Source organism: Caretta caretta, chromosome 8, assembly GCF_965140235.1.
Source record: "Caretta caretta isolate rCarCar2 chromosome 8, rCarCar1.hap1, whole genome shotgun sequence".
Classification (NCBI taxonomy): Eukaryota; Metazoa; Chordata; order Testudines; family Cheloniidae; genus Caretta; species Caretta caretta.
In genome coordinates this window covers 96,549,319-96,572,973 of record NC_134213.1, presented here as the reverse complement: position 1 = coordinate 96,572,973, position 23,655 = coordinate 96,549,319, and the positions used below count along the sequence as shown (strand labels likewise).

At 44.9% G+C, this 23,655-nt stretch overlaps 1 protein-coding gene and 1 pseudogene across 5 annotated transcripts; one reads left to right on the top strand and one right to left on the bottom strand.

Moving 5' to 3' along the window:
* Positions 1-868: 868 nt before the first annotated feature.
* Positions 869-8,294, top strand: LOC125641390 (uncharacterized; annotated as a pseudogene).
* Positions 8,295-8,886: 592 nt separating this feature from the next.
* CYB5RL (cytochrome b5 reductase like) lies at positions 8,887-23,569 on the bottom strand. 5 transcript variants are annotated; one of them, XM_048861251.2, is made up of 7 exons: positions 23,499-23,569; positions 20,261-20,440; positions 18,836-18,984; positions 17,749-17,836; positions 14,466-14,570; positions 11,867-12,070; positions 8,887-10,120 (listed from the first exon to the last, which is right to left on the bottom strand). In XM_048861251.2, the coding sequence occupies exons 2-7, from the start codon at positions 20,435-20,437 to the stop codon at positions 9,917-9,919; spliced, it is 927 nt and encodes a 308-aa protein (XP_048717208.1). In that variant the 5' UTR covers positions 20,438-20,440; positions 23,499-23,569; the 3' UTR covers positions 8,887-9,916. The 5 variants fall into 5 exon arrangements, with proteins under 5 accessions (XP_048717208.1, XP_048717209.1, XP_048717207.1 ...); XM_048861252.2 differs by having other exon boundaries at positions 8,887-9,722; positions 23,464-23,563; XM_048861250.2 differs by having other exon boundaries at positions 23,464-23,555.
* Between the last annotated feature and the right edge of the window lie 86 nt (positions 23,570-23,655).

Sequence of the window (23,655 nt, the reverse complement as noted above, 5' to 3'; positions counted from 1 at the left end):
TACTGGCATTCTCAACATGAGAAAATACATGTGAGCAGCTCTAAGACAGGCAGTGAAGGAATAATGCCATTTAGGAATGATCCAGGCAAGATAGCAAGCACATCGTTTACCAAAGGCAACCCTGAACACAGTAATGTTTATGTGACTGCCTTGTAATCTAAGGAAGAAGCAGATCATTTAGTCTATGCCACTCAGATGAACTCTGTTTTGAAATCTGATTGGGTGAGACAGCGCAGCCCTAGTCTTTAAAAAGTGCATGATCTTGGCTCCAAGATTTCCAAAGCCAGGGATTAGTGATTTTGGATGACTCAGTTTTTTGGGTCTGAACTTGAGACACCTTAAGGGACCTCATTTACAGGGGAGGGTGTTCAGCGCCTTCTGAAAACCAGGCCCCTTCAGGCTGGGCACCCAAAACCACGAACCACTTTTGAAAACAGGGCTCCAAGTCAGATGGGGACAGTGCACCTGACTTTTAAAACTTGATAGACTGGTAATCGCTCCTAATTAGTGTGGTTGTTTCTCAAAGACAGTTGGTAGCCTAGAACTAAAGATAGCAAAGCCACCCAATGAAGAAAGTACTGAAGATGAATGGTGACTCATAGGCAAGAAATTGATTATTACAGAAAACGTTTAAAACCTTGGTGAATTACAATGTTCTTGCTCGACAGCTCATGCTCCTTTTTGTGCAGACTCTTGTAAAGCGGATGTAATCAGCTGAGGATAATCAAGACTTTGTGTTGCTTCTGAAAGATTTGCTTCTTGTGCCGTGCCACATTAGCCAGGGAAACGCAGAAGACAGCAAGCGTGTCATCTGTCTCCCTCCTTCTAAGGGTGAAATTCTCTGGTGCGGCAACAAAACAACACTCAGATGAATGCCAGGAAACCAAAAGACCCAAAGGCCTCAAAAGAAAGAGTGACAGGTGCTAAAAAAGTCACTTTCAATGCAGCAGGAAGAGAAGAAAGGGCCGCCTCTAAATCTAAGCCAGTAAGACATGGTGCATTTATTAATTAAGCAATAGGGATCAATACCCAAGACATTTCTTGTGGATTAATGTCCAGCTGGGAGGAGCTGACAGCCTGAGGGACATGAACACCAATCTGTCATTAATCCCCAGGAAATGCTCTCTGCCAAGGTCATTAAGTGCCTGGATTTATTTTATGGGTGATAATAACAATAATCATACTTCCTCCCTTAACCCCACCCCAGGAGAAGTGCTTATAGAGCTATGCAACAGCAGCAAATCAAATACAGTATAGGGTACACATGAATACAGACTGCCCTCTTCAAATACAAATGCTCAACATGTGTGTGTGTGTGTGTGTCCTATTTAATATCAGCGAGGAAAAGGCATTCAGTTACTGTGGTGCTGGGGCCCATGTAAGAACCTAGATTAGCAAGGTGATGTATCCTCGCCCAGAGATGCAGGGCATTCGCTGCCCCCATTAACACTCACTGTGGGTGGCTGGGATGTGCAGTGGGATGTGTGGGGTTGGCTGGGGTTTGCCTGTTTGGTTAAAGGGTTCAATTGGTATTTTTGTTATCTTCACTTTGGGGCAGGCCAAGGGTTTGAGCTGCTGGGGCAGGATGGGTGGCTAGCAGCTCAGTGAGTGTGTCACAAAATTCCATTTGGGGAAGAGTCCAAGACGGACGCCATGGACCAGACGCTCCTGCAGCTGGTGTCATGACACTGGCATGTCTCTTCACTCAGACATCCACACACACTTACTTCTTGGTCCGTATATTCCCCTTAAGTCCCCAGATGCTCCTGCTGCTGGCGGTTACTCACCTTCCAAGCTTCAGATGGGCATAGAAACCACAAGAGCTTCAGAAGCCACAACTTCTAACCCAGCCACTGTCAGCCTGAGGGGACTTCTAGCCGCCCAGAGACTCACTAAGGAATTTAAGGTACTGTGATTATTGCTGTAGAGATGCTCCTAATCAGAGCCTCTTAAGAGCAAGGCTCCAGTGACCCTTCTGCTGTGTCCTATAGCTGTAACCATCCCCCTCAAGCAGACACCAGGAGGCTTCAGAACATGAGCAAAAGAGGCTAAAAAGAGGCTGCTAAAAGCATCTTTTCCAAGGTCCTATTAATGGGCACAAACTGTAAAACGGAGCCTGGGGCCCTGTTGCCCAATGCAACCTCCACAATTCCCAGCCCTCTGCAGGCCCACAGCCTTTGCTCCCCCACCACACACACACACACAAGCAGGTGATCATCCCCCACAGGCAGTGGGACAAAGCCCAGTGGTTTTGATCAGCCCCACCCCTGTCAGGCTGGCCCTGACTGCAGAGGTTCGAAGCTGTGCTGTAGAGCTCCTTACCCTCGCTAGCACGGTTAACAGAGACATCCGCATGCGCCCCTTTCCTGGGGACCATGCTCAGTCCTGGAGTGAATCCCTGAAGGAGAGCCAGTCAGACTCTCTTTATCATCCCACCTACCCTTTGAAACTGGCCTCCGCTAACATGATTAGCCCTGGGATTAAATCCATTTGACTCATGGCACGAATCGATGATGATGTGTTTAACTCCCCTACCTGTTTAAGGCAGCTGCTAGCAGTGGGCTGGCCATTGACTCTGTCGTCCAGACACAGCCACTGTTTTCGGGCTCAGGTAAAACGTATAATGCCTAATACTGGGGCTCAGGCATTTTCTGTTGGAGACAGTTCCAGGATGTACAGTATAGCTAGAGATGCCGGCTAATAGTCTGACAGTGGATAGCTCCCATCTAAGCCACAGAGTGTATTAAAGGACTGCCTAGTTAAACAAACAAAGCCCGAAGGAGCCCTTAGAAAAGTGCTACAGTAGGAGTGGAGATGTTAACCACAGCGTCTGGGACAAATTCCAACTCAGACAATGACATTCTAGCTAAATTCCCCTCGCCCAGGGCAGGGAGTAAGGGGAGCTGGGGTCTGTTCCCAGCTCAGCTACTGTGACCGTCTGTGCAACGTTGTCAAATGACAGCATCTCAGCTATAAAACAGGGATACTGACACCGGTACCTGCCTCATGGGGATGGAGTGAGGCTAAGCTCAGTAACAGTCATAAGGTGCTTTGAGATCCCCTTATAGCAAACAAAATAAGGCTGTATTTGGATGCTTGTAAGTCAAATGCAGGCTATGTGAATACAGATAGTTCAATATGGCTGTGAATATAGTGTTGTTCTTCAGTTCCAGCCCTAAAATGTTGTGTATTGTTGCTGCCTTCAATTCCAGAGGTGGCTGTGTTGCAGTGGTAGGTGAAGTGATCCCTTATCTGCCTCACAGGGACATTGCAAAGCTTAATTAGTTCACCTTTGTAAAGTGCTTTGAGATCCTTTGATGAAAGATGCTGAAGAATGGTGAAGGCTACCGCAGTGTCTGCAGGCCCCATTGTACGGAGCCGTGCACACGCCCACAGTCAGCCACTCCCTGTCCTGACGAGCTGACCAGTGTGTGGGTATGAAAGGTGGCCTGGAGCGTTGTTGTCTTGCTCATGTATCTTAGCACCTGGTAAAGCATGATTTGACTTGTAGAACCGAGCCACTATGAAAAACAAGTCAAGACTCCAGATCTCTCGTCACAAGCCCATCACCATCATCAATGAGAAGGTACGTGTTCCATCCGCCTAGCACAAGGTCTCTCCGATGACATGCTCAGGGCAGTTTTCTCTTGGACATTCCTGGGGCTGAGGAGAATGGTGACATCCCCTCAATTAGCAATGAAGACTGAATACTCTATGCCAATAACAGTGGGACACACCACAGAGGAGTTGCCCTGTCTAGGAACTGTTCCAAGAGCTTTGAAGATCTGGACTGGGCTGGGCTCAGGCCTCTTTCAGTGACTAGGATACGTGCATGTTTCAGGTACCAGTGGTCTATATATGATAGATCCAAAGAGTTCAGCACCCAATGTGCACTGATTCTGGTGCCTAAATGGAACCTGAGCTTATTTGAAAATTTTGCCCTTTGGGCCTGATCCAAACCCCACTGACATCAATGGGGTTTGTATCAAACCTATAGGAATGCGTCTTTTCTAGCTGAAGAGGTGTGGTCCCAATTTGAGTAGGCTAACACCAGCTAAAATCCTAGTGAAGACCAGGCAGTTGGTAGTGTTTCACATATTAGTGGGTTGAGTTAAAGACTATGCAAGATCCTAGATCTAGCACTAGGATTTTACCTCATGTTAGTTACCGTGTGTTAGCTAACTTGAGTTAAGAACACACCTTGTTTCTGAGTGAAGACAAGGCCTTCATGTCTGATTTTCAGTGGTGCTGAGCCCATAACTCCTGCTTTGGGTCAGGCCTTTGCTGTTCAGAATAGCCGCCATTGCTACGCTCATGGATAAAACTACAAGGGTTGTGATTAGTCATTGCATTGCTTGGAACAGACTGATCATCTGGGCTTAGAAAGAACATGCTTCCTCCAGGCTCGCTTATTGTACAGGTGGCCAGAGCATTCCTAGTTTCCCCTGCTTTCCTCCAAAGTATGCATCCATCACTGGCCACTGTCAGCAACAGGATGCCTGCCTGGATGGCTCACTGATCTGGTCTGGGATGGCAGTGCCTAGGATGCTCTTATTTGTGTGGTTTATCTTCCCCATTCCATCCAGCTGCACGCCGTGTCCCCAGTTTGTGCTATTTGTTGTACCCACTGGATACAACATTACTCAGGAAGCCAGGAGAGGGGGTAGAGAGCTCTCTACCAGGGAGGCTAGCAGTGATGTGCTCCTAAGAGACAGCATATATCAGCCTCATGACACGTTCACCCTCGTGTGACCTGGGGCCTGCAATTCAGCTGCTGTGCCTGAACTGAGGGATTGCTATTTGTCAGCTAAGCAGTCCTGGGCGAGGGGGGGGACGGGATGAGGAATAATGGTGACCAGCCAGGTCAGTCCTGTCAAAGAGGAGTCTTGCCATTAACAGCAAAGACCTCTGCATCAGGCCCACAATTGATTAGTTTGTACTGAAACCATTTTGCTTCACTAGAAACAGAGTTACGCCATATCTGGGTCTCACACAGTTTCTACCATGTAAGAATCTATAAACCACAAGTTGAAAAAGACTTGGATTAATTTAAATGGAAGGGATGTTGTCAAACAGTGGGACTTCAGAGCTGATCAAGGGTTTACCACAGTACCAAGTAGGGAGAGGAATTACTTAGGCAGGAACACGAAGTAATGAGGTGAAATTAAGAAAGAGAGTATCTAGGCTGCGTATTGGAAAAACCTTCCTGGCAGGGAGCTGCATTAGGGGGTGGACTTGTCTCCTTGGGGAAGTACTGAAAGCCTCATTGCTAGGTCATGGGTCTAGCACTGGAAATGTCCTGTAGGGACCAATCCTGCATTGGCCAGGAGATGAGCTGATCTCTCTGATCCCAGCATTCTGACATGAAATGAGCCATCTGCATCTCCAGAGATGACTCTGCCCACACACAGCACTAAGAATCCATTTAATAATTGATGCAACAATCAATATCGAAGCATTTTTTCAATGAAACTCTTCCTATGGGATATTTCTCTGTTCTGCTCCTAGAGTCTGTTGAAAAGTGGGAAAACCCATCTTCCTTTAGTAAATAAAGAGCCCAGGCAGCATCCTGCTAACTGAGCATTAGTGTCCCACACAGGCTGGGGCTGCAGTACAAGAACAGCCTGTCTTTGCAGCATGGCTTTCAAGCTCAGCACACTTAGCAAGGGCCCCTACCTCCTCCAAACAGGGCTGCCTGAGCAAGGGAAGGTGTAAATCCGAGGTTAGGCAGAGGGAATCTTAACCTAACCCACCAAGACAAAACACTAAGTGGAGTGGGGGAGAGTGTCTGTGGATAGTGGAGAATAAAGATCATTAGGGTCTGCCCAGACGTGAACTCTATTTAGGGCAGTGGTCCCCAAACTGGGGGGCATACTTCCCCTCCCCCCCAAGGGGGCACAGAGGAATGTTCAGAGGGGCAAGCCCCCAAGGGGAGGGGGGAGCACCCCACTGCCCTGCCCCTGGCCACAGCTCTGCCCTCATTCCCTCTTTGCCCCCCAGGCCAGTTCCGCCTCTAGCCCCAGCTCCCCACTCCCCCATCCCCAGTTCTGCCCCCAGCTCCGCCCAAGCTCCTCTGCTGAGCCAATTATGCAGTAGTTGGGGGGGTGCGGGGTGCGGACAGATTCCACTACTGTAAGGGGAGGGTGCGACAGGAAAAGTTTGGGCACCGTTGCCTTAGAGATTGCTGCGCTGAGAGCTGCTGTTTAAGGCTCTTCACATTTCCAGGGCCACCTCCCACACTAAGGGGAAATTCCACTGAAGAATTTCCCTCCTCCAGGGAATGCAGATGGCTGAGCTCTCTCCCTGCAGTCTGCCTTTGCAGGCTTGCAACCCAATAATATTCACAGCCTAGTCTGTGTGTCTCTCACTTCCCTCCCTTCTAGCCAGGAACAAAGAGAGAAGGCTTAGCAGCAGAAGGGCCAGACCAGCTGGGCAGGGTTCTGCCCCATCGTGTTCCATATGTGCTGAAATACCTAGGCATGTTGGGGTGGAATTTAAAGTAACAGTTCCAGTTTTAACTCTCCCATTCTTTGCTAACTTGAAGTTATACCCCTGCATTTTCAAAGAGTCACAGTGGGTACATCGATACTGCAGCTGGGAGCATGCTTCCCTGCTCAGACATGGACTTGGACACACACACACACACCGATGCAATTTGCTCAAGCTAGCGTACTAAACATAACAGTGTAGTTGGGGGTATCACAGGCAGTGGCTCAGGCTAAGTGCATGTGCGCATAGCTGGGGTTCTGGGTGGATTTGTCCTCAGGTAGCTAGCCCAAGTCTCCCCCGTGCTACCCCAGCTACACTGCTATTTTTTGCGTGCTAGCTTGAGCAGAGCTAGTGCACCTGCCTAGCCTACCCAAGTAGGGGAGCACGCTCCCAGCTGCAGTGTAGACGCACCCACAGGCGTTTAGCAAAACCTCTAGATTTTCAAAGCTCAATGCATGTGAACAAGTCTTCGAAAATTTGGCTTATAATGATCTAAGATGATGCCTTCCCCTGTGTTCCTAACCAGGGCCAAAGTACAGCCAGCTACTGAAGAATCTATCTCAGGCTTTATGACACCCAACATATGTTGGGGCAGGACTTGGGAGTCAGCATGGGATAGAAGTCCTACTAGAGAGGACAGGTTCACAGAACTTCCCCATCTACCACAATAGTATAGTGGCTGCCCCCAAGACGGTTAAAATATGGTTTGATATTCCAGTGCAGACCTAAGCAGGTTTTAACCATGTGTCCGAATTGGGCAAAAGCCCTGGATATATCTTAGCATTTACTGATGCTGGGGAACCAGAACCACATTTTGTGTTGTGGGGACAACTGTATTGTGAGCCAGCACTCTGACCCAGTTCCATTAATGTGTGTGTGTGTGTGTGTGTGTGGGTTAATTCTTGACTCCCAGTAATTGGAGTCAACCCTCACTGACTTGCCTGGACGTTGCCTGGTTAAACCTCAAAAAGAAAAGGAGTACTTGTGGCACCTTAGAGACTAACCAATTTATTTGAGCATGAGCTTTCGTGAGCTACAGCTCACTTCATGAAGTGAGCTGTAGCTCACGAAAGCTCATGCTCAAATAAATTGGTTAGTCTCTAAGGTGCCACAAGTACTCCTTTTCTTTTTGCGAATACAGACTAACACGGCTGTTCCTCTGAAACCTGGTTAAACCTCGTAGCTCTTTGAAATGTAGAGATTCATATTGTTGGAACAGAATTTATTGTGGTTCAATTGTAACACACACAAGTGTGTGTGTTTGTACAGGGTCTAAAACAATGGGGCCCCAATCCTGCCTAAGGGTGCTGGGCATGACCGTAATACAAATAAATTAATTAAATCATATTATAGCATTAGGTCTTTGTTACAGAGTCCAGTCTCGTCGGCAATACCGAAAGAGAAATCCTCTTGTGGCAGAGCGGAAGGGCTGCTAAGGGAATATTTACCGACCAAACGCACCAACGTTACTCTTATGAGCCTGCAAAATGTGCCAGTCTCACTATTGCTTTAAGCGAAGAAAGAAAACACTTGGTCAAGCAAGTCACTCCTCCTCGGTATAAGTTAGTTGTCAACGTCACCATTGGAAACAAAAGCAAAGATGAGACTGTGGATATAGTGGTGGCTAGCCAGTGTCTGTGGGACCCTCATTCAGATAACTTCACATCCTCCCAGTATGTGAATGAGACACTTTATTGTGTTGTTTTGGTTCATGCTGTTTATTTCGAGTAACAATCCAAATACATCTCCTTCGCATAGGAAGAGCTAAGGTATGTTATTAGCTACAAGTAAAGAGAGACACTCAGACACGGGTGTTTGATGACGAACTTGGAACTATGCCATAGCTACAGCATACACAGTGGGAAGAAACTCTAAAACAGAATAAAAATGCTAATTGACAGATGAATTTAAAGATGTGGAGAGAGACTATGTGCGCCATACATCACATGTACACTTATGTGCACAAGATGCCTTATCATATCCTATAACAATACCTGGCTCTTACATAGTGCTTTTCACCGGTCTGCCTCAAAGTGCTTTACAAAGCTAAGTATCCTCGTATCACTGGATGTATTTTTACCTAGCAGCTTCTATGCACTGCCCCTTTCTCCCCCCACAATGCTAGAGCATTCCAGAACAGCCCTGTGGAAAACCCAAACATTACTCCAGATATGAGGCAGTGTTCCTGGGAAGTTCACAAAGTCAGTTCTGGCAGCCCTCTGCCTATGGAAAAGTCAGGCAGTCACCATGAAATAGCTTTTCTACCTTGAAAATAGCTTCCATTTCATAAACAACAGAAATTATCAAATGCTTGGGAGCAAGAAAAGCAAATAATCATCATCCCTGAGAAACTGAGGTTTAACAGCAGCTAGAACATCATGCACACACTTTCTCAAATAGATTTTTAGGATACATTTTTATTCTCCATGTGAAGTGTTGTACACAAATGATAAAGGATTTTACGTTTTTTGGGTATACAGTGCAAACCCATACCAGTGCATTAATACATCATGAGGCAAGGCTCCATAAATGCACAGTGACCAGAAGTACTAGGGTATGTCTAACTGCATTGTAAATCTGGGTCTCCGGGACCCAGGCTCGTGGACTCAGTGTTTCCAAGCCCGTGTTTGAGCATCCACACTGCTTTGTAAACCTGGGTTTACAATTGCTGGATCCAGGTCTCATAGCTGTGTTAACGCATCCATACTATTACACTACACAGACCTTCGGTTTGACCTATGTTCACACTGCAAAATGAGAGGGCTTGGACTTGAGTCACAACAGGAGTCGGGCTCTGACCCACCGCCCTAGGAAGGTCCTAGGACCTGTGTCCTGATTGCTTGCTGACTTGAATCTGACTGATTTGGAACGGGCTCAGGTTCAAACCTGCATCAAAGCCTGGTCTTTTGTGCAGTGTAGACATACACTTAATGTCCCTTATGGCAATAACCTCTGGATTAAGAGTTCCCAGTAGTGCAGAGTGACATGATAGACCCAAATGGCTTTCAGGGTGTTAGTGCCATGACAACGATGCACAGATCGGAGCAGAGTTACTTACCTTCTACTTTTTAATTACAAAATGAAAGTGATGACACAAAAAAATGAGGTAAAAGTAATGTTAAATGTCTCTTTCATGAAACTCTGAGATACTGCTTCCACTATCATTCTTCTCTTTCCTGGCTGTGCCAAGTTATTGTAGCAAGTATGGTCTGTCAGCTAGCCTGTAGGGATTTCTAAAATAATATATTAAGAATTATATTAAAGACACTGTATAAAATATTTTATACAAAAACATATGAAAATATATGCACGAGAAACCCAAACTGGTCAAAGGACAAGTTCAAATTGATGTTTGCATAGGAAACAGCAAACAGGTGCATGCTTGGTCTGCACTTCTTTTCAGAGGAAGCAGGTCTGGAACACACTGCTAAAATACAAAATAGGAATCCTCTTTGAGTCCTATGGCTTTCAAACATCTAGTCATATCTTCATTAAATGCTACTGAGCCACAAATCAACACAAATGGCTTTCTTCTACAGGAATTTATCATTTTCTTAATCAAGTTCTCAGTTATACGGCCAGTGTGTGTGTTTTCTTGATAGCTCCAAGGAAGTTTTTCCAGGGAAAATTCCTGGAAAAACAAAAAGTTTACACTGTATCAAGTTATTTTAGAAAAAAAGGATCATTAATACTTTAAAGAGTTAATGCTTAGACCAAACATCCGACCTCCCTTGACAGTGTTTCATCTGAAAGTTTACCCTTCAGGAATGCATCAAGGTGGTTTCTTCCAGGTCAATAATTGATGTAAATGAACCACTGCCACAGCTGTGCTTTTCCAGGACAATGCAAATCACAAAGCCCAGGATGAATCAAGTGTGAGCTGGAAACAAAGCATTCTCTGTCAAGGGGATCTGGCTGTGGAACAATCTTTCAGAGGAGATCAGGCAAATCCAGAATCTGACCATTTTTAGGAAATGTTGCAAAACATTCCTCTTTGAGTCAGCCTTCCCATCAGAAGTGACACTCACAATATGAAAACCTCCCTCTATTCCCAACCCCCTAGCCCCCCTCTGCAAAAATAAAACCCTACCCCAAGCAGAGTTTTGACCCTGAAAAGGGAGAAATGCCAGATATTCCATGAAGTCCACTAGGGCCTTTGCTATTGTTATTGATTTTATGTGGAAGGTGCTCACATACTACCATGATGGGCAACCATATAAAACTGACTGATAAGTAGACAGATAGAATTATGAAAAGGAAGCTGAACAACTTGGTGTTTAGAACAAACCTCTTATGAGAGGAAATCACAATGAGACAAGATAAGAGAAAAAAAAGTATGGACTGCCATGTATTGATTAGTGTCAAACAGGCACCACTGTCCTGTACAGGATGGAATTTCAAGACCTCCTCAACGTTTGTGACCATCTTATTCTTTGGTGGCTGCCCTGCAAAAAGGTTTTTAGGAGCAGAAGGTCATAAGTTCTACTCCCCATTGCCCAAACTGGCTAAATGTGGGACCCAAAGTTCCACAATGAGGGACACAAAAAATTATACATGCAGGAAACTTAAAATGCTGTGTGATTCACACTGTTAGCATAAACAACTTTCTACAATCTGAATGCAATGAATCTTTATTTCTGATGTTAATAATTTTCAACAATAAAAGTGAGGGAACACCAGATTTGTGTGGAACATACATAAATTTGAGACTAAATGAGCAGCGCCCCTGAAAATGAAGGCTACTTTAGAGGTAGGCTCTTGTCCATGAATTTGGTATAGTTAGCAACTTTAAGTATGTGGCCCCAACATTTTTACACATAAATGTGACATTGGCTTCATCAGAGGACTCCAGCGTGAGATGAGTTGATGAATAGCTGGGTGGATACATGCTGTAAGGTGAGACACCAAGCTAGCAGTGAACATTTGTGATGACTGAAACTAGCTAATGAATGTGAGCAGCGAATGAAAGGAGCTAACAAATCAATGCATGGGTGCTGAAAAAAGAAGATCCTTTGGGTGCAGTTTGTTTATTGTGAGTTTCACAGGGAGCTGAGAGTTTTATAAATACAATTTTTCAGATGCAGCAATGATCAATTTGGAGGGGGAAAATATTCCATGGTGGACACAGGGCAATGGGAGCTTCCTAACAGAACCTTTGTGAAGACAGGTCAACTAGTGAGTGATACAGTTGAAAGTCTGCTAGTTAGTATGAACAGGATTTAAGAACATGTTATCAGACAGATGCTACTGGATCAACACATGGCCTTGTCCACTGGTAAGCAATCAACTTAGATAACACTGAGGAAAAAGCAGAGAAGGCAGAGAGTTGTTCACCACAGAGAACCCAGGGATGAGTGTATTTATATCAGAATGTTACCTGGCTAAGGACGTAACATGTTCTGACATTCCAGTATCGAGACTGATCTTGGAGAAGAGGTTTCAAATAAATATTTTCAAAAGTCTGGAAGCAACCAACCAGGGTTATAAAGGTTTCATCATCTTCATTTTCTGTTATGTACTGGAGGATGGGGAGCATTGGTGCTATGCCAGTACCAGAGGCAAGCATAAGAAGTTCTCCATACTAGAAATTAAATGGAGGATTTTGATTGGATTATAGTAATTGGAAATGGAAAAACCTATTAGATTACTCCATTCCTCTGAAAGGGTGCGATAGCAGGCCTATAATATCAGATATGTTCTCTCATGGGGGACTGTGTCAGGTACATTTACGCAAAAAAATTAGTTTTTTCAAAGGCAAGATTTTACAAAACCCAAGCTCAACAGAAACATTTTCAGGATTTAAAAAAAAAATCAAATGAAAACGATTTTTTCTTGGATATGAACATACCCCTGAGTTTTAACCTTGATTTCAGCTAAAACATGTTGAGCCTCAGTTCAGCTGCACCCCTTGTCAACACCCCTTATCAGCAGTGGTTTATATTTCCATTGTAGACATGCCCTGAGATAAAGATGAAAGCACTCAGATCACATGTTGTAGAGTGTGGTTTGGACCGCTGCAGGAAGGAACTCTTTCCTTCTCTGTACAACTGTTTGGTGCATTATGGAAGTTCTCTACCTTCCTCAGCAGCAGTGGACATTCCAAACAAATAATAGTAATACTTACCACTTTTTATCCACAGAGCTCAAAGCACATACAAAAGATGGGTGAGCATTATAATCCCCAATTTATAGATTAGGAAGTTCAGGCATGAGGAGGGCTTGATTTTCAGAAGAGCTGAAGGACCTCAGCTACTTGCCCGAGTTCACACAGCATGTCACGAGAACCCTGGTCTCCTGATTCCCAGTCTGGTGGCCTGCCCCCTTTAGCCATGGCTAAGGACTGGATATCGGACTGGATGAACTACCAGGTAGGATCTGATAATGGCAAATCCTACGAATCCATACAAAATCAGATGAAGTGCTCACAGCCAAATGAATCACTCTCATTCAAGAGCTGGATTGAGGACATCTGAGCTGTATCCCAACAGAAAAGTTAGTGGCCTGTGGAAATCAAAGCCCAAAGCTCCATTAGACTGAGAATAGGTTTGCAAACTAAAGGGCCCACTCCAACTCCTATTGACTTCAGTGGAAGTTGGAGCCAATCTTTTATGAACAAATCTATCCTAAGTGCTATGAAACTTTCAGCTTCCTTTTATACAGGCCACTGATTTATACAGTATACTAATTCTTTGGAACTGCCAACAGTGGGAGCCAGGGGTGCTTAGCACCGCTCAAACCAGGTCCTATAGGTGCCTAGGGTACCAGTAAGGCTGGTTCCCCGTGGTACAGTTTGCAAAACCTATTCTAATTTATGAATTGGTAAATTAGCTGAGCAGGCTAGAAGCAGGGCACAGAGATAGTGTTTTGGGACTATTTTGCGATATATTTTGACTGTCCAGTTTATTGTGAATGACCTATTTAAATTGCTGAGCTATATCCACTTTTAAAGTAAGATAAGTTTTGTTGTATTTTGGTAACAAATAGCTCTGAATGCAAAAATAAAAGGGAATTTTATTTTCAGGTGTTAGCAGAACTCATAAAATATTTTCCATCTATTATCATTATTCATAAATAATATAAATAATAATAAACAGTTTGAGCTTCTATGGTGACTTTCACCCAAGGGTCAGAATGTGTTTTATGAGCTGTATTTACAGGGATGATTCACCCTCTGTTAGGATGCAGTCACCTCTGGCAATCCAGCATAAACTTGATCCACGAGTTCTGAAGGAGAAGTGAAGAATAACTCCCAACTGAAACAGCAGGGGGGATTTCAGGAGGCAGAATCTAATTGCTCTACCTGGAATTTGGCCAGATCCCTGGGGTTTTCACACTCCTATGTTGCAAGTGCCATGGGATCTCTAACGACCAGAGCCACAATTCTACATCTCATCAAAAAGGCGGGGATTAAGTAACAGTCCCTATGTTTGTGGGAAATCTCTCCAAAATTTGATATAGTCATTTTTGCTGGGGGTTTGGCATCCATACATGGGATCACTATTTGCAGCATCATGGACATAAAACTGCACACCTCACTGAAGTCTGCATAATCTGATGATATGTCATGGGCCGCATAAATATATCAAATGCTTGAGATCTGGCCCTGGGACCAGGAGTTTGACACCTCTGCTCTGGTCAAACTTGGTCTTGAACATCAATGTAGTTCAAAGTGATACAAAACAAATTTGCACTAATTTTTGGTGATAACTCTGACCAGGTTTCTTCGTTTCAACACTAATAAAAAGGATGGTCAGCAACCCCTGCTAGTGTTTTATAATCTCCCTCCTCCTTACATATTTTGCATTCTAACAAGATCCATTTACTCCAATCAACTTTAAATGCTGTAGCACTGTACAGTAAATGTGTAAATCCTTCAAATAATCAAAATAGTAATCTAATTGACAATCTCCCTTTGGTACATTACACAAAGTGAGCTGCCATGTGCTGAGCCATTCTGTATTTATTATATAACTAACCTGATTAGGGCTATATGGGAAGCCTCCAAATGGCCCTCGCCAAAAGACTGTGTCTCCTTCAATCCAGGATTTTACATATTGTGACATTAGCCCAGCCTCATAGCACTATTTAAAAAAATCACACAAAAGGAAAGAATAATTATACTTTGCTGGAAAGTTTCCCAGCTTAAAGTTAATTACAAAATTATCTCTGTTTAAACAAAAGGGGGGGAAACATTTCAGGGGTTTAAAAAATGACTGTTCTATTTGCAAAATAATATAAACTTGTAACAGTAGCAAAGTCATTTAACTGAAATGATACTGGATTAAATCCAGCTTGAATATAATGTAAACACAATACACACTTATGAAGCCTATGCTTTCTGAAGCTACGAAAGCCTATCAGAACTCTCATTTACAAAGCACACAAAGAAGAACTCCTCATAGTCAAAAGCACAGCAAGCTTTCCTGTGTTCTCCAGAGCTCAGAACACAGCCACGTAACATGGTTATTAAATGACTGGGAGCTGGAAGTGCATTCTGGGTATTGATATTCAAATGAACACCACATATTGTATACTTTGTTTCAGATCTCCCAGATGCTACAATGGCACAGCAAGTAACTACTGAACCAGAGTCAGGTTTCCCATCTGAAATGTTAAAATGGGTATTTTTAGTACAGATCATCTGAATGTGAAAGGATGCTCTGAGATTTTACAAAAATATTGACATGAACCTCACTAAAAAAGGCATTCACAAAAACTGCTCTTTTTCCTAACGGGTACAAAACCACTGTGAAAACACTGTTATTTTGTTACTGACAGGAGTCAGAGCTTGCCTGCAATAGAGGAGGACACAAAGGAAAACGCTAAAACTATGGGATCATCCAGTTAGTCCTGTTACCATCCCTAGTGGCATCCATGCTGTAAGATACTATCAGAGACATTTTACATTCAATGGGGCTTGCATCTTGGGTAGTCATTTAACACCTATGCACAGTGGGTGGAAAATGTTATCAGATTAGAACGGTTTGTATGGTAAGCATCTTACACTCACCTGCCACAAACATAAATGGCAACACAAGGTATAAGGCAGTAGCAAATTAGCATTTACTTCCTGTTCCCTACAGCACTGGGGGAAAAGCATTTGGAACTGAAACACTCTCCACACCCAAATATCCCCTCTCAATCTAAATGAGAAATGTCTGAACTGGTTTATAATTAATTTTTGTAAACAAAAAGAAAAAATATCTCCTGGGGTGAAAACTTCTACACTCAGTTTTACACCAAAAGAAACTGTAACATTATAAAAAGAAAAGGAGTACTTGTGGCACCTTAGAGACTAACCAATTTATTTGAGCATGAGCTTTCGTGAGCTACAGCTCACTTCATCAGATGCATACCGTGGAAACTGCAGCAGACTTTATATATACATAGATAAAACTACTTACAGAAGGGTGTAAAAGTATGGCTTGGCACTTAAGGACTAGAGGCCTAGGGCTAGCCAACTCTGATTACTGAAGGAACTGCTCCAGCCCACCTGTGCTGTGGGCCCTGAGAAAGACAGGTGATTCCCCTATAAGGGGCAGCAGGAAGCTGTGGTAGAGAGTGAGGAAAGGTTCTTGCAGGGAACATGAGAACTCAGAGCCAGGAGGATGAACTCCAGCCAAGTAAAGCACGGGAGTGATTGTTAAATTAGGACCCAGCTCTGGAAAAGAGGAATGGGGACTTTCTACTGAAGGGGAGAGAGATATTGAATGGGGGTTGGGGCCTGGAGGGCAATGTGTTTCTGAGGACTGAATAAATTGGATCCCAGAAGGGGACTGTTTTAAGTACTGTGGACTGTGCAGTTCTTAAGGGGCCCCGAAGAAGGGGAAACAGAGTAACCCTAGGCCACAAGGGGAGTGCTCAGAAGCTGGCTGACCCTGTTACAGAGGGTTATGCATGGTAAATAGCAACTCCCTCACTCTAAACTGTAATATCATAAACGTGATAGTGTAACAATAAGAAACAGAGGGGTTTGAACTGTACTTGGATTGCACAGTAATAATAATATAGTACTTCCCAAAATTGCCTGAATAGTGTGAAATATACTACAACCTACACAGCAAGTTATAAAAATGGGTACTTTCTGAGGAGGTGTTGCAGGTCTTTTATTACTGCCAGAGAATCACTATAGTTCCCTTTGGGATGAAAGGTTTTATATAAAGGAAAGGTATTATTACAATCATTACTATTATTATTGAAACGCAAAACCTGTGTAATAAGCACGTATACATGAAATTTCACAGTCAACCTATAAATGTATCCTATTAATGCACCTCAAATGTAGCACTTTTCCCCGATTGCCACAATAGTGAAATAACCCACCCATAAATGTCTTTTATCAAAGCTACACACATTTCTAAAGGACTACGTTCTATCATACAAATGAATAATAAATCCTCAAAAGTATAAACTCCTGGGAGACATGCAGAGGTTGTACTCTAATCTGCCTGGAAGCTGTAGCTCTCAGAATTTTACACGTGGAGTAAAATTCATCCTCCTTCCCCCCCCCCCTCCAGAAATTAGCCGAGATATGTAAATTTGACGAGAAAGATGGAACTGATTTTGATTTCCTTCAAAAAATAATTATTTTTGATGACTCTGGTCCTACAGTCCTTATTCAGGCAAAACTTCCACCTAAGTCGAGGGGTGAAATCCCAGCCCTGTTTAAGTCAATTGGAACTTTGCCATTAGCTTCAATAGAGCCAGGATTTCACTCCAAACAGGTCTCAGTATCAGTTTCTAAATGTGAAGACCACAAAACAGATGCTTTATGGTTCTACACATTTTGCAGGAAAATTTCAGTTTCCCTGAAAAGTGTCCTTAAAGCAAACAACCCCTCAAGAAGCCTAATTGCTGAAGGTTCATCTTGTGATAAAGGCATTGACCAGGGATGCAGGAGAGCTGGGTTCATTTCCTGCTGTATCACAAACTTTCAAAATCCTCCATTGGCATTGACGCTGCACTCACATGACAGACTTTAGGGGTGAAACAGGACCAGAGGGGCATCATTCCCCCAGGGATTGAATGAACAGGATTTAGAACTAAGCCCTAATCCTATTCCCACCATAGTCAATTGCAAAACTCTGGCCTTGATTTTGTAAGGATCACTTAATAGGGAATATGTTGTAAATCATTTATTTACAAGACACCTTTTCTCTTTCAGTTTTGTGTACGTGAAATGACCACTCTTATCAGCAAAGCACAATTGCCAACAGAGTCCCAAATTGTTTACAATCTTATCTAATATAGACTACTTACTTTTATTAAAACTTCAAAGTATCCTTCAGCGTTTACAGGGCTAACTGGAGTATAAGCTCTCTGAACCTCCAAACCATTCACCATCCCTCTGAGAAGAAAAAAAGATGGTACAGGAAACCATTACTGGAATCACTGATTTATACTCTTTGGAGCAATGAGCAAAGGCTATTGTCTGAAACAAACAGCAGTCTTTCCTCCCCATGGGTCATCCTTTGCTGAGACAGATGTTCCCTCAATTAGCTACACATCCAGGGAGTGAAATAACCTCAGATTTCTCTGCAGACCCTTTATGACACTCCCTAGTATTCCTCCAATTCTCTAGGCAATGGCACCACCTATGTCGCACATGCAGCTTCCCCAGACAAATCCGACAAAGGAGAGTAACAGACATTTTGTGTGGAGCAGATGAATGTGCAGTATCGTGAGGAATGCTATATTGGTAAATTTGGATTGTACGCTGTTTGGGCTAGGGGCTGTTTTTCACTGTTTGTACAGCATCCAGTAAATATATAATAACTGATACATATCAATGGTGCCTACAGTCTGACCTTCTTCTGTATCTGACAGTGGTCACCATGAGAAACTAGCACAGATGACAGCTCCTCCCATGTGGCCCCTTTTTGGCAAATACTATGCCAGTGGAGCAAATGTTTTTCCTGACCTCAGCTGGCAATCAGCCACAAAGCACACAGACTTTGGATACAATATTGCACTGTGCTTAGCCACCCCAAGTTACAGGGCCTAACACTGAACTCCTGATTTAGCAGTTTGCCTTCATGCTGCTACATGGATATAAATCATCTGCTGAAATGACTACTTTTTCTCTTTTTCCTTCTGTTAATTGCTCTCCTTAGCCACCCTTAGTTCTCTTTCCCCACCACCAACACAAAGCTAATGTTGGGTAAAAATGAAGCTATGGAGTGGCTTTCACCATAAAATTAACAAACTTAAACTCATGAGTTCTTTCAACTGTATCATTACAGAAGCACAGAAATGCTGATTTACTTGGTATGAAATCTTTGTATATTGACAAACTGCATGTTAAGTCATGTAACATAGCCTGTTTAATTAGAGACAGGGACAGTACCTTAACACAATATGTTGTCCTAAACTCAATCCCAGGCTGCTATTTCCTGGCAGCTGAAATGTATACTGGCAGGTGTCCTCTGTTAGCTGTTCCACAGAGCTTATCTTGAACGCAGTAAATGTATCTGGATTTAATTCTGAATTACTACTCTGCAAGAACAACAATAAGCAATTACTGGGGTGGACAGCATCCTTTATTTCACTTTTATTTTTAAAAAACCTTGTGTGTGAATTTAGAGCTGGTGAAACTTAGGACCCCAGAAAAATGTGCCTTGAAAACTCTAGGGAAAAGCACAGATTTAAGGGTCTCTCTGCTGGTTTGTTTTTTGCAGTGTTGTTTTCAAAATCTAAGATGTCATTTTAAAAAAAAGTTAGATTTCCGATCCTACGACCAGGAAGAAAACCTTCTAAACGTGACTCAGTGCAATGCTGTCTTTCTGACTGTGCAGAGAGAGTTCAGTAGAAACGGCTCTAAGAGAGCTTAAAATCCTAATGGGGACTTAGCGCTGAACTCCAGTGATGACCATTTTAAAAACCAACACCGTTAATTATTTCACTGCTGATTATGTTAGTAGAAACCTCCAGCTTTACCAGCATGGTTGGATATATCTGAAAGGGCATTTGACAGGAATAAAACTATGTTTTGAAGAGTCAAATAATTGAATGCTATGTCAAATATTAATTTTTATCCTCAATATATGAACTTGAAAATGAAGTAAAATAAAAGTTGTCCAAGGTGAACAGTGAATGCTATCATGGTAGAAGAGATGCCAACACTCTGCCTTTTTCCCTAAAAACTTGTTGCCTCATGCTGTGGAATCATCACCTATTCTATTCTACACAGGGCACATCACTGTAATATCTGAACACTTTCAGTAGTGCATTAAAAATGTGCGTAACACCTGTCATGCGTTGTTTGTTCTCTCATCCTCTCCCCAAAGGAAGACGTATGTGCAGGAAGGTGTCTTGGTTTGGTAGGATTTTAGAGGACTTTACATGTTGCTATGTATTTATGTTAGCGACAGCAAGTTCAAAAAAATGCGCCTTGCGCTTGGAGTGGAAGATGGTGAAGTTTATGATGGCCCTTAATTTTCTGGGTGAGTTCATTCCACAGTCTCAGACTGGCCCCAAAGAAAGTTCTCCTGCACAAACAAGCTTTATCCTTATTGTATCACCTTCATGTGATGTGAGCTTGCTGCAGTGGCACCAGAAACTGCACTTTAATGAGGTACATAATGAAATCCAGAGAGTTTCGGAACTTTCATTACAGCAGATATTGTGGGGGAAGTCTACATTCTTCTAGTAAAAGACCATTATAGATCACCCCACCCTCAGCTATCAAACAGCTATCAAACGCTTACAAACACAAATGTGATAAAAGTACTGACTGACTGGATGCTATGAAAAAGGCCTTTAAAGTCCCTACCTCCTCCTTCTGTTTGCTCAGGAGGCTTCTGTCTTTCTTTGCTTTGGCTTCTTCCCACTGGGCTAGCTCCTTCTGATACACATCATAGACACACGGTTTGCAGCCACTGCCACAGCACTGAGATGGCAAGGGTTCAGTAGGCATAAGAGAGAGCCAGTCATCCTCACTTTCACTCATTACCTACAAAACACAACCCAAGCATCATTCACAGGGCTACTTGTTTTAAGGAAGAGGCACACATGAATCTGGTGTTAGCTATCTGCTGCTTTAGAGACATCCATCTCAATATGTTGAAGATTTAATTCAGGAGGCATCCAAACTTTATCTAGCTGAAGACACATCAGCTAACTTGATACAAGCAACGCTCCATCTTCATTTAGTGGCTGCAATCCTCTACTTTAACACAGAATTGTTATACTGCATATGACCAATGCCCTACAAAGTCTAGTATCCTGTCAGTGACTGTGGCCAATACCAGACGATGCAGAGGAAGGTGTAAGAAACCCCTTATCAGTTTGGTGACCGGTTTATGCCCAGCAGAATAATTGTCTGTACTGTGTACACATTAGACAGAAAAAAGAATTTAACTGTGGATGTTCTCAGTATTCATATAAATTGCTATATTTTTTAAATCCTAGACTCAGCTTCAGTAACCAAAGAGGAGCATTGTGACCTAAAATTTATTATCTCTGTGGGCCTACATTAAAGATAAATACAGGGTGTGCTCTGGTCCCATCTTTATCTTGCGTCTTTCTCTAAATCCCCTCCTTCTTTATTTTGTTTATTAAAGTGCTGTATTCAACGTGAAAAGTAACATTCTAAAATGTGGCCTGCAGCTGCCCCAGCTTTTAATAGAGAGGTCCAACCTCTGGGAGGCTGGAAGATAAGCGATGCTGGAGAAACATAGGTGGTGGTTAGAGAGAGGAACTTGACAGGGAGCAATGTTTAGTGAAATCAGTCGCGTGAAGGGCCATTTTGGTGAGCAAGAGAGTTGCTACAGGGTTAGAGATCGAATAAGTAGGTGAGGGCAAGGACTGGTAGAATTATCTTTAACTCCCCATCCAAATATCCTTATATTAGACAGTCCTAGATCATGTCCTATCAACAGAAGTCCCAAAACCGACCTCTGTGGAACATCATAACTTTTTAATGTATTGCTAAACTTGATATTATTCTCAGTGCTTTGGCATATACTGTTAAAGAGTGTTTGATAAGAGCTAGATATTATTAATGCTCTATCATTCAAACATGAGGAAAATTATAAAACCACAAGTGGCAGCGTTGAAGAATACTTAACACCTATAACCATTTTCATGGTGCTTTATGAGCATTAAAACTTATCTTCACACTTGTGACAAACATATTATTATTCTCATTTTACTGATGGAGAAATGGAACACTAAGGCCAGTATTTTGAAAAGCGGCCACTGATTTTAGCAGTCTAGCTGGAGGGAGCAACACGCTGAGCATCCATCGCCCCTAGCAAAGTCAATAGGAGTCATGGGTGCTCAGCATGAGCAGGTACTATGCCCCTATTTTTCTGATGGAAAAGAGCCTAAGACATTAGGGAAGGCAGGTCTCTGCTTTGGTGAGTTTCCAATCTGGACTGAGAGTAGGCAAAAGGGGCCTGTACAACACAGGAGCAGTGTTTGGGGAGGGCGTTCAATATGCCCCTCAGCTCTGTGATTCAGGTATGGCTGTAGCATGATAAATCCATCTTCTCCCTGCAGTCCAGCCCAGCCACGCAACTCCATCGTGCTACCAGGCAAAGGCGAGACTGGGAGCCTGCTGTTCTCTGTAGCTATGGGAGGTGGCAGCTAATCATCCCAGTTGGTGGGACCCAGAGTCAGGGCAGATTGCAGGGCAGCTCTCTTGAAGCCCCAGCTCCGGAGTCACAGGATTATGGGAGAAACTCTGCATTCATGGATGGACAGTTCCAGCCTGTGCCATGGCAGAGACAGGCTTGAAAATGGGCCCCTCAGCTAGGGTTGACAGGTGTCCAGTTTTTGACCAGAACACACGCGGCTTTGGTCAGCACTGCTGACCGAGCCGTTAAAAGTCTGGTGAGCAGCACAGTGTGGCTAATGTAGTCTCCCTGCCTGACCTGGCTTCGTACAGCTCCCGGAAGTGGCCGGCATGTCTGGCTCCTAGGCACAGGGGCGGCCACTGGCTCCTGCCCCGAGAGCTGGCTCCGCAGTTCCCACTGGCTGAGGGCTGCGGCCCACAGGAGCTGTGGGGGCAGTGCCTGCAGGAGCAGGCAGTGCGCAAAGCCCCCTAGCCCCTCTGTCCAGGAGCTGGACATGCCGGCCACTTCTGGGAGCCACCTGAGGTAAGAGCTGCATGGCCATGGCCCACACCCCAAACCGCTCCCACACCCCAACCCCCTACCCCAGGTCAGAACCCCTTCCTGCATCCAAACTCCCTAATAAGGTCCACAATCCCCACTCCTTACCCCAGGCTTGAGCCCCATCCCACACCCACACCCAAACACCCTCCCAGAGCCTGCACCCCAACTCCCAGCCCTGAGTCGCCTCCTGAACCCCAAACTCCTCATTCCCAGCCCAACCCCAGAGCCCACCCCCTCAGCTAGAGCCCGCACCCCCACCTTCTGCCCCCTCCTATACCAGCCCACACCCCTCCCCCACTCATAGCCCCCTCCCACACTCTGAACCCCTCGGCCCCAGCCCAGACCCCCCTCCTGCACCCCAAACCCCCCATCCCTGGCCCCAGCCGGAGCCCTCACGCCCCCACCTCACCCCACCCCCAGCCCAGAGCCCCCTGCACCCCAAATCCCCAGCCCCACCCCAGAGCCTGCATCCCCAGCCGAAGCCCCCTGCCCGGTGAAGGTGAGCTCGGGTGGGCGGGGGACGGGGCGAGCGGGGCAGGGGTGTGCGGGTTCGTGGGATTAGAAAGTTGTCAACCCTGCTGACTCCGCAGCTGGCGGGGCAGGGCCCGGCCCCGCTCCGGTCACGACTCTCTATAGCCCAGGTGGGGTGGGCACCCCAGGGCGTGGGGCGCCTCTGCCCAGCCCCCCACGCACCAGGTCCCCCCAGAGGCTGCGGCAGCGGCCGCTGGCGCCCACGGGCCGTGGCTGGCGGAGGACGCTGGGGGCCCCCGGAGGCCAGGGGCCCGGCTGGGCCGGACGCGGGGGTAGCTCGGGGACCGACCGGGATCCCGCCCGCCGCTCAGGCCCGGCTCCTCACCCTGCCCCTGAGCCATCCTCCGGCTCGCGACCTACCAACGGCCGCGTGCCCTAGGCCACGCCCCCGCCATTCGACGCCCCCAGAGCCCGACTGGCGCCGCGCCCCCTTTCGTCGGGAGGGCGGGATCAGAAAGGGCTCACGCAGGCGTCATTGGCCGGCGGTGCCGCCAGTCGCCGGGATAGCGAGCGAGCG

Coding starts and splice junctions, on each gene's coding strand:
- CYB5RL (XM_048861251.2), bottom strand. CDS start 20,437: ATGAGTGAAAGTGAGGATGACTGGCTCTCTCTTATGCCTACTGAACCC. Junction 14,571..17,748: donor ACTTTGAAGTTTTAATAAAA/GTAAGTAGTCTA, acceptor TTTTTTAAATAG/TGCTATGAGGCTGGGCTAAT. Junction 12,071..14,465: donor TCCCATATAGCCCTAATCAG/GTTAGTTATATA, acceptor TTTAATTTCTAG/TATGGAGAACTTCTTATGCT.